The sequence below is a fragment of the Mirounga leonina genome, unplaced genomic scaffold (genome assembly GCF_011800145.1).
Source record: "Mirounga leonina isolate KUSES-001 unplaced genomic scaffold, KU_Mleo_1.0 Mir_126, whole genome shotgun sequence".
Taxonomy (NCBI): Eukaryota; Metazoa; Chordata; class Mammalia; order Carnivora; family Phocidae; genus Mirounga; species Mirounga leonina.
In genome coordinates, this window is record NW_023270314.1 from 10,844,706 (window position 1) to 10,859,587 (window position 14,882).

General features: G+C 35.1%; 1 protein-coding gene and 1 non-coding gene across 12 annotated transcripts in view; one reads left to right on the top strand and one right to left on the bottom strand.

The window, feature by feature from the left end:
- The window catches only part of CNOT2 (CCR4-NOT transcription complex subunit 2), a 119,142-nt gene that overhangs the window by 52,142 nt on the left and 52,118 nt on the right, over positions 1-14,882 (bottom strand). For 2 of the 11 annotated variants that reach the window (XM_035002147.1, XM_035002150.1), the window contains exon 3: positions 3,815-3,872. The exons of 7 other annotated variants lie outside the window; for them this stretch is intronic. In XM_035002147.1, the coding sequence (XP_034858038.1) occupies positions 3,815-3,835 (21 nt within the window). In that variant the 5' untranslated portion in view covers positions 3,836-3,872. Of the gene's footprint in view, positions 1-3,814; positions 4,038-14,882 lie in introns of all 11 variants that reach the window. 2 more of the 11 variants (XM_035002148.1, XM_035002149.1) reach the window with 1 other exon arrangement.
- Positions 10,442-10,574, top strand: LOC118009086. The gene has a single exon (XR_004678814.1). It is a non-coding gene; the product is annotated as a small nucleolar RNA SNORA18 (small nucleolar RNA).

The window sequence follows — 14,882 nt, forward strand, 5'->3', positions numbered from 1 at the left end:
TTGTAGCATTGAATGTGTAGAATACATCTATTAAATGGGTTCAAATAAGAACAAATCCCTAATGGCAACTTCTTGTAGATTCTAGTAGCCAGGAGTTTTACTGCTAACACGCTGATACATGTGCCCCACCATAAAGTCAACTATTTCACAACTTTAAAGTATGAAGACTTTTCGATAGTCGTGAATTTTTTTTCATCTCTGGCAACAGAATTTGCTCCTACCTTGTATTATAAAGGATAAAATGCGCCACATATAAGTTATATGGTGCCTTGGAGGGGAGGTGAACAGACTGTTCCTTTCTTTACAGTTTCCCTAATGAAGATTTTACTAATTCACTCTGATTGCTGAATAAAGAATTTGACTTCTTCCTTTTGTGTCCCTCCCAATTCCACATTCACTATCAACAAACACTACACATACATATGCACACAGTTCTCTGTTGTCTACAAAGTAAACAGAAACTAATAAAAAAATCACAATTACCATTAATATTTACCAGCTTTATCAAGATGTAGTCAATCAACATTTGAAACCAATCATGAGAAGCCATAATATCTGAAGATAATCTGGTATTTTTATTATTACCCATACAGAGAAAAGTGACAGGTCAAATCTCACTGAGATACTGCCCAAACTCTGTGAAACCAGAACATTCCTATATCAAGTATTATATGACAACCTAGAAATATTTATAACCGAAGGAATTTTTGTTTTAGGAGTATTTTTCAGTAACGGGATTCTGAGCTACCAATCCCGTTTCACATCTATTATAAATAATTTTATTTCATTCCTAAAAAAACAATAAAAAAAATGGGCTTAAGGAGAAAAGGATACATACACTGGAAAAAAATAAAAATCTAGCTTCTGAAAAAACAAAGAACTCAATATCTGAGTATCTTTAGAAAAAGAACAATTGATCTTTCTCTTCTCATATAAAAAACGTATTTCTTGGGGTGCCTGGGTGGCTCAGTCGTTGAGCGTCTGCCTTTGTCTCAGGTCATGATCCCAGGTCCTGGGATCAAGCCCCGCATTGGGTTCCCTGCTCGGTGGGAAGCCTGCTTCTCCCTCTGCCTCTGCCCCTGCTTGTGTTCCCTCTCTCGCTGTGTCTCTCTGTCAAATAAATAAATAAAATCTTTAAAAAAGAAACGTATTTCTTATTAAGTCCTACCAGTTCCAGAATACTGTGGCTTGATATTTACAATATGACAAATACATAATGAATAGTTTAAGAATCTGCTTACGATGGATCTAAGAAAAATGAAGGTTTAAATAAATTTTAGGGGCAGAATTTCTAAACTCATCAACTTGAACCAACAGCATAGAAATAAATAAAAGCAATTCACTTCACTTTTAGCAAATGCAGAATGCCCAACAAATGAACAATTAAAAGCCTTAATGAATACTGAAAAGGCAGTTAAAAGGTAGATGCACAGGGAACATATGACTGGCTGGAAAAGTGACTCAGCAAAAAACTGGGGGCCTATATGAACGTATCCATAATCATTATTTTGGAGAGCAGGTAAATATTCTGGCACAGAGTCCTTTCCAGGGGTTACAGAGCTATTTTGTAAGAGGTCTTATCCAACAATGACAACAACAAAAACAACGTGTTTGTTGTTTGTACCCTGCTACAACCAGGGTAGCACATATCCAAGAAAAAAATGGAGAGTTCAAGCAAAGAGACAGAAAATAACACATCACTCTTCCTAATCCAAAACCATCTACTAAAATCTATTGTCTGAAGCTGCTTTACTCAGATGGTATTCCCCAAAATCATGTATACCATTTCTTAAAGTGCACCCCAAAAATCTACAAATTCTCTAAAAAGTGTTACTAAGTCTATAAATGCCCCTATCTGTTTGACTTTGATCTAGGGAGAATATGTTGTGTATGCTTCAACTTGAAGAAACAGATTTTGTGATTTTCCAGAATCTTAAAATCACCTGTATCAATATGCCTTATAACAGATTCAAAACTGAACCACCAATATGTAAGCTTTAAAAAGTACATCATCCTAAAACAAAACTCTAATAAACGTGCTAATCCACAAAAGAAAGCACACGATTGTATACCAACTAAAGAACCAACTGTAATTGGTATGCCTTATGAGCAATAAGTTATTAGAGTTGAAAAATCACATTAATAGGTCCTAAAATTACAGTACTTCATCCTTAAATATTTGGATATAAATCTATTATGTACAAATGAAAGGATACACAACAACAGAAAATCTTTATGTTTAGGATACAAAACAAATCCTGTAAGCATAAGGCAAACTTTTGAATGAGAATGAATATAATATCTTAAACCAATTTTAAACCTTAAGAGGAAGGATCAGTCTATTTTTTTTTTTTAAGATTTTATTTATTTATTTGAGAGAGAGAGAGAATGAGAGACAGAGAGCAAGAGAGGGAAGAGGGTCAGAGGGAGAAGCAGACCCCCCGCTGAGCAGGGAGCCAGATGCGGGACTCGATCCCGGGACTCCTGGATCATGACCTGAGCCGAAGGCAGTCGCTTAACCAACTGAGCCACCCAGGCGCCCAGGAAGCATCAGTCTAATAAAGAGGAAGGAAGGGAGGGAAATCCAGAAGAAACTGGATGTATGGTCCGCTTTGTCAAGGGACTATGTGTTTCTACAAGGCTCCTAGTAAATTTAAAACAAAAACAACAGAACAAAACAAGAAACTCCAGAATTTAAGGGAAGAAAAGGGGGGATAAATTGCTGAGGATTCTATACTTTGAGGGCCTAAAGTGCCAAACAGTCAGTGTCCCAAACTCTTTGAGTGTGACACACTTTCTCTGAAGAAATGTTAGCAATCATAGGCCATATTGAGTCTCCTTTCCCTGGATATAATTTTGAATGTCTTGTTATGTGCAAAAGAATGTAGAAATCACTTGATTAAGAATTATACAGGATCAATCTGGAAGAATGGAAGAAACAATTTTTGAAGGCTTTCTGAGAAGCAAGAGCCCAAAAGGGCAGTATTAGTAAGCAAAGTAGTGTGGACCTAGGGCTACATTGCTAGAAAATTATTTCTAATAACCATACATTAAGGAGAAAAAATCTATAATGTTAGATCATGATTTCCAGTACAATGCAGACAAAGAGAAAATGCCTGGAGTGTTAGAATTTCACACACACACAATCTGGTGACCTTATTCATTCAACAAATCTTAGCTGAACTTCTGTAGCAGACATTATGCCCTCACTGCTCCTACACTCATTTTTGTTAATCTCAAACCCCAAGATGGTAGAAATGTGCCAGTCTTCCTGTCTAGACCTCAGAGAAAAAGATACTTGAAGTTTCTATTCCTGCAGGTATTAAAAGTACAGCCACTCGCCTAAAATCTCGAGAAATAGAAGAACAGCATGTCTAAAGCTAGTGGAAGGAAACTAAAACTTGCCCCATTCTGAGACCAAGTTACACGTAGCAAAATTTTAAGTCTATGAATTTACACCTTCCCCAACTTTGTTTCTTAGCTTCTTTTCTGAAAACAAACTCTCTGGTCCTGCCATACTGTGGAAAAATAAGTAGTTGCTGAAAAAAATCTAATAACCTTCCTTTGTATTATACTAATGGTTTATTCAGTTTAAGGTTTTCTGTTTCGTATCTTAACAAAAAAGTAAAATTATTTCTTAGGACACTAGACTCTTCTGTTTAATAATTTATGATGGTTTTATGAGAAAACTGATTTACAAAACATCATATTTTTAAGCTAACAAAATGACTCACTGGTAAATGGCCCAACATCCACCCTCAAAATACTGACGACAGTACCATTTTTACCCCAGACTTTCCCATCACATACTTACCTGTGCAACTTCTTTCAACATTTGCTACTCTGGGGATTGGAAAGCTCAGAGCTGGAGGCTGAAGTGAAGAAGGAAAGGTTGGAGGGTGAGCCATGACACCAGCCCCACACTAGGAGCTCCCCTGAGATACTACAGCAGGGTTGACACCATAGCTCTGAAGTTCAAACTCCAGCAAACGATAAGAAAGGAGTCCAACCAGAACATGATATACGATGGGATTCTTCTGCTCTTTGAAAAATAAGGAAATCATGCTATAAAGATCTGAATGTCCAGTTTCAACATTATGACTCCCTGTTCACATCTTCATTATTCCCAACCCCAGAATCATCTCTCAGACTGACTGAAAGTATAAATCAAAAAAAGGACAGGGGGCAAAGCTTTCTACAAACGTGCACACTTTTTCAGAAAATGAAAGGATAGGGCTTACCTGGCGATCACGGAACCATCTAAGACAGTATGTTAAAATACTTTGCCTATCCACTCCTTGTATACTTTTTCTTGTTCTCCTAAGCACTCAACGTTAAATCTTAGACTCTCATATATATTAACACCATCAACCAGCAGAATGACTAGACTACATGGAGTCATTAAATTTCTAAAAGTGGACCAGTGAACTTTTTGAAAACCAGGGATACTTTTTGGTATAAGTATATTCTTGGGAGGAAATGATTGAGAACATTCCATCCTATAACAGCAGAATACACATTCTTTTCAAGTGCACATGGAACATTCTCCAGAATAGATCATATACATTAGGCCACAAAACGAGTCTCAATAAATTCAAAAAAATAGAATTTGTAAAACGTGTTCCACTCTGATAAAAACAAATAAGGACCCCTCAATTAAAATAACTTGAAACAAACTAAATAATAAAGAGAAAAATGTAAAGACTTTTAAAGAAATCAATCTAAATATAGGACTTAAAAGAAATGTGATTTATTCACTTTTATAAAAATGTGTGAATCTTTGTTTTATAAGTGAATTACTGATTCAGAGAAAACTAGATTCTATTATGAATACTAGAGCTAATAAAAATAGATGCTTATGTTATTTAAAGATAACATCTATTCAATAACAAGTATTACTAAAGGTGGCAAATACTCTGAAATTGTAAACTAAATATAGAGGAGTATCAGAAAAATTGTATTATATGAAGCAGTTAAAAATGAAAAGTATTCCTTCAGCAAGGGAACACAGGATCTTTAAAATACCTTTAAACACCTTACCATATAAATTAATTCAATTAACATTCAGTAGGCGTCTACTATGTGCTAGATACCACTTTTCTACTCTTACATACTTTATCCACTTGATGCTCAGAAATAAAGGAACATTAACAAATAAAAAGTAACAGAGAAACACATTTACAATGGCTTCCAAAGCATTAGTTAAGTTACCCTTACCTCTAAGTCTCCTATCATTTCCCTTTCTCTTATTGTCTTCCTGCCACACTACTTTCCCACTCCTATCTCCAGGCCTTTGCACTTCTATCCTTCAGGAATGCTCTTCCCCTAGATACGTATCTATATGGCTTCTTACCCCACCCAACTTCAGGTACTGAGTCATCTTAGTGAGGACTCCTCTGTTTATTGAAAATTACACTACCCTTTTCCCCAACCCCTTAGTCACTCTCTACCTCTTTTCTTATTTTAATTTTCTCCACAACATTATCAACATATAATTTATAGTATATTTTATTTTGTTTAATGTCTTCCTATGCTCTAAAATGTCCGCTCCATAAGAACAGAAATTTTTGTCTTTTATTTGTCTCCTTAGCATCTGGAACACTCACTGCCTTACAAAGCAGGCCCATAACATGAATGAGTCCTCATCTTACTGCCATTACCTGAGTGTTATTTGACACTAATTGACCAATGATTTGCTTACAGCACAGGTTAAAAATTCTATGACACAACAATTATTTTTAAAACTAATGGAATTATGTTGAAAATTAATGTTAAACTTTACATTTCTGAAACATATATGAATAAAATTGTTTTATGCCTTTTCCCACTGAAATTAGACAACCACTTCCAAAATACCTAATAGAGTGCCAGAAACCTCCAGTGGTTCGAGTGCTATGAGAAGCACCAGATAAGAAATGTGATATTAAAAAAACTTTTTTTCCATTTCCTTAATTTTTTTTCTCAAGTTAGACTGCCTTTTTTAAAAAGCTGTTTTGAGAGCATTTCAGACTTATGGTTTAATATTAAGAGACAAGACATGTCTCTTTTGTATCACAAAATCCCACTAGAAGAATTATACTACTTAGAGCCACTGGGTTGCACTGTAGTCCATGGGAATATGCACTCCTTGGAGTTAGCCAAACAGTGCACTGCCTGGACAGTCTAATACAGTGCACCTACTACAAATTAAGCACTAATAAGTACTGAATGTTTACCGAGCGATAAATGCTGCTCAAAGCACTGCGTGTGTATCTATGTGTATATATGTATGTATACCTGTTACACAGGTCCATATATACATATGCACATAAATATAAAACCTCACTTATCACAACAAAGCCTCTGTAAGATGATTACTTTTACCTCAAATTGAGGCATGGAAGGGTAGAGTCTAGGCTCTAGATAGATCAAAGATGTTTCCCTATCACAGTTATCATGGAGAATACCCAGCCCTTATGTCCCAGTAAGATACCAAGGTTTGTTCTCCAGAAAAAAACCCAAGTGGATAGGCTCTAAATCTTCTTACTCAGCCAAAGTGCAGGTGAAGAGTGAGGCATAGACCTGAAAACTGAAGGATGAAGACTTATATTTGTAACTGTAAGTTCAATCCTCCTTTCTTTCCTTAACCTGCTTACAGAATGCTACCAATGAAAATGTAAGAACCCCCCTCTCTCCTCCCCCTTGAAACTATGTATTTTCTGTGGAAAACTGAAATTGCTCAAAAGAAATTGCTCAAGAGAAATGTACACTATCAAAATGAGGTACTTACCCAACAAAAAGACTAATTTAACTACATGGTAATAAGCTCTGTCCACAAACACTGTCACCATGTTTTAAAAACTTGTTATTTGGAAATAATTTTAGACTTGCAAAAATAGTACCAAGTTCCCATATGCCCCACACTTTCCCCTAGTGGCAACATGTTATATGACCATAGTACAAGTACCAAAACTAAGAAATTAGCTATTAACTAAACAACTTCATATAGATTTCACCAGTTTTTCCACCAATGTCTTTTTTTTTTTATTCCAGGACCCACATTACATTTAGTTTTATGTTTCCTCGGTTTTCTCCAACCTTGGACTTTACCTGTTTTTCCTTGAATTTCACAACACTGATGTCATTAGTTATACTGATGTAACTACACCACAGAATGTCCTGCAATGTGAGTAGATCTTATGTTTTCTCATGACTAGATAGAGGTTATGTACTTTTAAAGCCACCTCACTGAAGAAGTAATATGTCCTTCTCAAGTGCATCCTACATGAAGGACATATACAGGAGTGCATATGATGGTAATATATCTTATTACAGGTGGTATTAACCTTGATCTTGATTAAGCTAGTACACCCACCAGTTTTCTCAACTATAAATTCCTATTTTCCCATTAAAACATTGAAATAAGTTCTTTGAGAATATCCAAATATCTGACCTTAAATTTCTGCCTACTAATTACAGCAGTCATCCATGGATATTGCTTGCAGCATCTATGATGCTCTAATGGTGATTTGCTATTTTCATCCTTCTATACTGTATTTGTTAACTGAAATGCTTCTACAAGGAAACCAATCATCTTTTAAAGATCTCACTCTTAGGGCGCCTGGGTGGCTCAGTTGGTTAAGCGACTGCCTTTGGCTCAGGTCATGATCCTGGAGTCCTGGGATCGAGTCCCATATCGGGCTCCTTGCTCGGCAGGGGGTCTGCTTCTCCCTCTGACCCTCCCCCCTCTCATGTGCTCTCTCTATCTCATTCTCTCTCTCAAATAAATAAAATAAAATCTTAAAAAAAAAAAAAATCTCACTCTTAAATATGAAGAGTGTCAAAGACTTTACCTAACTGGTCCAAAGTAATATAGGTAGAAAGTGAAGTATATCTCAAAATTGTTACTCTAACAATCACATTCTTTCAGCTTCATTACATTGCCTTTACCCCTCACTAGAGAACAGGTTTAAAATTTCATATGCCTCAAGCAGTCTCTCTTGACATTTCTGGCCCTAAAAAAGAAAGATCTTCAATTTCTGTTTTTTCTTGAAAAAGCATCTTCCTATTTTTTTATTAGCATATGTACTATGGTGTCTTTAATTTTCTGAGCTAGGTTAAACATCAAAGAGATGATTTACTATTCTATGCTACAGAACACATATTTTACTAGGAATACTAGTACAATTATTACCTCAGCTGAGAAGATAAATGGCTACTGTATTTACAGGTCTATTAGATTCTAGGAAATCTTGAGGAAGGGAATTCAAGGGAAATCATGTAATTATTTGCTTTAGGTTAAATGGAAATCACAGCTATGAAGACTCCATATATGAACTGTAATATATTTGCTGAGCTGTACTCTTTTATGTGTCTTTCCAAATGACCTTAAGTGCTGAGAAGGGGTCTAATAACATTTCTGTGTATTACACACCACATAGTGTCTTACACAACAGAAAGTATTCAAGCCTTAACTGAATATTGACACAAAAGCTTGTTCTCTTTATCAGAAATGATTTCTCATCTATCTTCTCAGCCAAAATGTAATTTTAAAAAAATGAAATCTTATGATTTGTACTTCTAACCAAGATGGACTGACTAGGAGGAACAACCTCCCCTCCTGCCTCACCTGAAACAACTTTAAAAAAAAGACAAAATACATGAAGCAATGGTTTTCAAACACAGGACATAAGGCAGTTCAAGACAGTAACCCCTGAGAAAGAAAGAATTGATGAGAGCCCTACAAGTGCCCTTGCTTACACACTAGAGGAGTTTCTGGGCTGCAGTGCAGGGAGAGGGAGCCCTGGTGGAACTCAGAAATCTCTGCGAATTGAGGAAGTGTAGCTCAGATCTAGGTAGGCCAAGGCAGCTAGAGTAAAAAGTCTACAGTACCATACAGAAGACAGCTGCAAAGAAAAAGAGTTATAGAGATCTGAACAAGGTTCCTCTTGAGTCTTCAGCTAAGTATTGATCCACATATGCACAAAGCAAACTACCAGAGGCTGGCAAAAGAGACAGTGGAAACAATCTCCAGGACTCACACAGGGCAGTTCCCACAAGTCAGAGTATTAAAATATAGTTCACTATGTAGGGCAGTCAGAAGGGTACAGACTCAGTAGTTGGGAAAAACTAGCCCTAGGTTAAAGGCTACTGGGGTTCTGTGTAGAAAACACTTGAAAGAAAAAAAAAGAAGTCTCAAAGGGCTCAAACAGCTTTTAAGTAACTAAATTTTGTCCCCAAGGAAACTCAAGGATATTAACCAAAAAACAAATACATAGCACTGAAAAGGTAAAATTTCCAAGGACTGGCCTCTAAACAAAAATTACTAGGCATACAAAGAAGCAGTAAAATAAAACATATAACGGGGAAGGAAAAAACCCAACAATCAACATAAACAAACCAGAAAGGACACAGATGATAGAACAGGCAGTAACACTAAAACAGTTATTATAACTACATTTTGTCTGTAAAAGTTAAAATAACTGCCAAGATAAAGAAAAAATAAGTGAACTTGAAAACAGCAATAAAAACTATTCAAAATAAAACATAGAGGAAAGAAAAGAATTTAAAACATCAGTAAGCTGTGGGACAACTTCAAGTGAATCCCCAAAGAAGAACAGGGATAGAATAAATATTTAAAGAAATAATGGATAAAAAATTCCCAAATTTGATAAAAACTCTGAACACAAATTCAAGAGGCTCAATAAATCTCAAACACAAGAGTCATGAAGAAAACTGTACCAAGATACATCATTATCAAGATGTGTAAAACCAGGGGTGCTTGGGTGGCTCAGCAGGTTAAACGTCTGCCTTCAGCTCAGGTCAAGATCTCAGGGTCTTGGGATCAAGCCCTACATAGGGCTCCCTGCTCAGCAGGGAGTCTGCTTCTCCTTCCCCTCTTTGCCCCTCTCTGCCACTCCTGCTCTTGCTCTCAAATAAATAAAATCTTAAAGAAAAAAAAAAAAGATGTGTAAAACCGATAAAAAAAAATCTTAATAGTAGCCAGAGAGAAAAAGTTACATTATGTAAAGATAAGAATGACAGATTTTTGTCAGAAATTATCTAAGTTGGAAGACAGTAAAGCTAAACCTTTAAAACACTAAAAACAAAAAACCCTGTCAATCTTGAATTCCACACCAAGCAAAAAAACATCTTTCAAAAATGAAGATGAAATAAAGACTTTTTCAGACATATATAAAAGAATTCATCACCATCAGAAATGCAACACAAGGGCGCCTGGGTGGCTCAGTTGGTTAAGCGACTGCCTTCGGCTCAGGTCATGATCCTGGAGTCCCTGGATTGAGTCCCACATCGGGCTCCCTGCTCGGCGAGGAGTCTGCTTCTCCCTCTGACCCTCCCCCCTCTCATGTGCTTGCCCTCTCTCATTCTCTTTCTCTCAAATAAAATAAAAATAAAAAAAAATAAAAAAAATAAATAAATGCAACACAAAAATGTTTTTTAGGTTAAGGTCTATCCTGATGGGTCTTTATCCTGTAGACCCACATCCTTGGAAATGCTTCATGGAGTAAATATGTGGTTTGCTTTAAGCATATAACTATTTTGTTAGATCTGTAGGAAAGAACTACTTGACAGAGATACTATACAAGATCTAATATTCATTTTTTTTAATCTTAGGAATTGGTCTATCCCAAAGATTTGTACTATTATTCTAGGGTGTGAAATAGTTTAGGAGTGAATACAACTGGAACTGACACATATATACAAGGTGTCTGAAATTAACAACCAGGCAGATCCAGCTACTCTGACCCTAAAAGTGGCCCTAAAATAAACTGCTTGATGAAACTGGGTCCCAAAGATTACAGGTTGGAGATTTTTGAAGTATGTCATCAGTATGTCCATATTCAAGTAGAGATCAAAGAAGCCCAACTAAAAGAACTGTGGACAAATGGACATGACAATTGTGAGTTAAACATAAGTTCTTTTTAAAAGGCCTATATTGAAGATTATGACTCAAACTTTGGGGGAACCAAGGCTGTGCTGTAGAAGGAACCACAAAATGTGAAATTCCTTAAATAAAAATTTAATGACTTTAAATAATTCTGCCTTGATTACACATAATAAAAAACTTAAAAAGCTCTTCAAGTAGAAAAAAAATGACACTATGAAGGGAAGGAAGGGAAAGGAAAGGGAAGTGAAGGAGGCAGGAAAGAAAGGGAGGGGAATAAAAACAGAGGTATAATATACACAGGTAAAAGGAAGGGAAGAGAAGGGATGGAAGGGAGGGGAATAAAAACAGAGGTATAATATACAGAGGTAAAAGGAAGGGAAGAGAAGGGATGGAAAAAACGATCAAATTTTTTTCAAATATGGAGATGATAAAAAGCAGAAATAACACTAGTCATCCCCACCCCCAACCCGGAAATTACAACGAACAATAAGAATATATAACAGAAGCAGGAAATGCTTCCCTAAGAAGTGAAATTTCAGCTGAGACCTAGAAAACGATCAAGATATAGGTTTCTGGTACAAAGGTATACTATAAACAAAAAACAAAATGTTCCCCTCAAAACCAACTAAAAAATGCTCCATGAAATACTGATTCAGCCAATCAACAAATATTTACTGAGCATATGCCAGGCATTATTCTCAAATTCAGATACAGTGTGAAAAAAATATCACTGAAAACTAATTCAGTGATTACATTTTTATTTTTAAATGAATTGTTGAGCCTGGGAGGTTGGAAAGGAAGGAGAGAAGGAAATTCAGCACCCCCAAAGTAAAAGCTGGTGTACAGAGAAGCCACAAGTTTATATCCCCAAAGGGGAATTTATCCAAGGTAGAAAAGCTGTTAAAAGACCTTCTCATAAACCAGCACCTTTTAAAAGGGTACATCATAATTGTTAATAACCCCTTAGTAAAGAAGGCACTTGAATGTCATGGTTTTGATGTTAGGCAGAAAGAGGTACAGGAAAGCTCTTCTGAGAATCTATAGCCATAAACCAGCCTGAATTCATAATACCTATGTGGGCCGCAACCTAAGCTAACATTTTATTTTTAATTGGTCCTGGATTGGTAGTCACTTAGGCATCAGCAAAAGCAAATGCAAATCAACTACCCTCAGGAAAAATATCCTTCCACCTAGTCTTCAACAAATTCCCACAGAGTTCTAAGAAACATGAAATGGTAACTTAACACACACACACGGAAACAAGGTACCATAAGGGACAATCAACAGAAACAAAAGACATGAGAATGATTTGCAGCAACTTCCAATTGTTTGATTTATCACACATTAAACATAAGAATGTATAAAATAATTAAAGAAATAGAAGAGGATATGATGGAATACAGATCTAAAGAAAGAAAGAAATAATGTTAATATGTGAATAATAACGGGTAAATATGTGGGTAAAGAAGATAACAGACACCAAGATTAACAAATATGATCTAATGAAGAGAAATACAGCCAATACACCCACCAATTGGTCAATATGCATTCTGTTCAAGCTAGTAAACAAGCAGTGTCCTACTAATCATATTCTCTAGCTACAGTGGAATTATATGAGAAATCAGCAACAGAAAGATAACTAGAAAAATCTCAAAGGTTTGAAAAATTATAAACACTTAGGATTAAAGAACATCACAATAAACCCTAGGAAGTAAAATAAAGACTGATGAACAAATATGATGAATATGAAACAAAAAATAAAATGAAAATAACTAAACCTAAAAACTCCTAGTAAAACTGACAAATCTCTAGCAAGACTGACAAATAAGGAGAAAAGGGACACAGACAACAACCTTAAAAACGAAAAGAGTGCTACGGAGGAAAAAAAATATTTCTTTATCCTGATAAAGTATATGTATAAAAAAGATACTGCATCAAATATCATATTTACTGGTGACAACTTAAAGCTTTTAGGACAAGTAACAAAGATTTCTACTATTAACACTTCTATTCGACAATGTATGAGAAGTATTAGTGAGTTCAGAAAAGAAATTCAAGTTGTAAAAATTATAAAGGAAGTATCAAAACTGTAATTTCCAGATGTTTATTTATATGAAAATCCCCAAAGAACCTACAGATAAATTATAAGATTTTAAACATTTAGCAACATTGATACAATAATCAATTTAAAAAGTTGCCTGTATGTCAATATAACAATAACACCTATAAAATATAATTTTTAAAATACCATTTACCAAAAAAACAGTAAAACTGTATGCATAAATCTGGGTCTATTATTAAAAATATAACAAAACTTTACTGAGAGAAAATACAGAAGACCTGAATATATGAATTCAGGAAAGGAAGACTATCATAAACATTATCAATTCTTCCCCCAAATACAAATGAAGTCAATGAAATTCCACTTATAAACTCAATACTTTTTATATATGTGGTAAATCTGTCATTGAACAAAAGGCCAAGAAAGTCAAGACACTCAGGAAGACTAAGGTAAAAAGAAAAACGGACATGAGGATTTAACACAAGGGTATAGTAATTAAAATTCAGTAATGGAGCAAGTGTAGGCAAACACATCAAAGTAATAGAATAGAGATTTTAAAAACAGACCCATGAATATAAAGTAACGTGATTTATAATAGAGCAGTCCTATTAATTAGTTGAGGAAGGCAGAAAAAATCATTACATGATACTAATATAATCATCTATATGCCAAGGAATGGAAATTGGACTCCTAACACTGTATACAAAAATCAATTTCAGATACATGAAATTTAAATATGAAAGATAAAATAAAAAATCTTTTCAAAGATATAGAATATTTTCACTTACTTGATTTCAATAGAGAAATATTTCACACAGCCTCCATAAATTCTTTAAAAAATTAAAACTTTGACATCAAATGTCAGATCAATATGAACACTGATGAGGGAACTCAAATTAGTAAAAACACTCCTAAAAATATTCCTGAAAGACCTTTTGTGAATTTAATTTTCCTGAATTTTGAGAGTACGGCTTGGTTCAAAAAACTTTTCTAACTTCATAAAGTTCCCTCTTCTGTTGTTTTCATGTAATGTTTAAAAATACAATGACTTGTTTTCTGAAATTATCTGGCTCTGTTCTCCTCTATCATTTTTATCTGGAAGTTCTCTTTCCTCCATCTCCATTGCCTCTATCCTGCTCAATTGTGATTCCATTCCCAGAAACTTCTCAGCAGGGTTTCTGTAGGCCTGGAAGGGAGGACTGGTAGGCTTATCTTGAGAGTTCATAGAGCAAGGCTGCTCAAGCTACTTTAGGCCACAGGTCCTCTACAAAGATCTAATATAGTGGGCAAAATTTCTCCCAGTTTCAAATTGGATAATCACATTTAATCACTTTCAAATTGGTTGTTCACCACCTTTGAGGTACTTCTATTCTCAGGCCAGACATCCTAATGCTTCTTTCTACTTTCTTACACACTGAAAGTGATATATGTAGGTTTTTTGGTTAGTTCTCATCTGTTTATATTTGGGGATTCGTGGAGATACCTCATGACCAAGTTTTGTTACAAATGTTTTCATGGGTTGGGTTTTGCTACCTGGTTGTTGTATTTTTATGTGGAAATTCAAAAAGATTTAAAAAACTAAGCTGCCACCACTGATGCAATCATCCCAGAATCTAAGCAAGGCCTAAGAGTACATTTTAAAAAATAACTTTGCTTACGTCTATATTTTTTCTGATTCACAGAAATATCTGCACTAATGTTTTAACTTTCTGTTTAATGATGAACACATTTGATATTTATGATTGAGGCAAACTACTTAAATGAAAATATTTTTCTGAAAGAGTATTTCACAGTATTTCATGTGTAAAACCTATGGCCTAAGTTCCCAAAAGGAGTACCACAGTGAATATAGGAATGCTGCCAGATATTTTAAATCTTGAGGAAACACAGCATTATCTGTCAGATACCATGCTAACTACTACTATAAGTGGC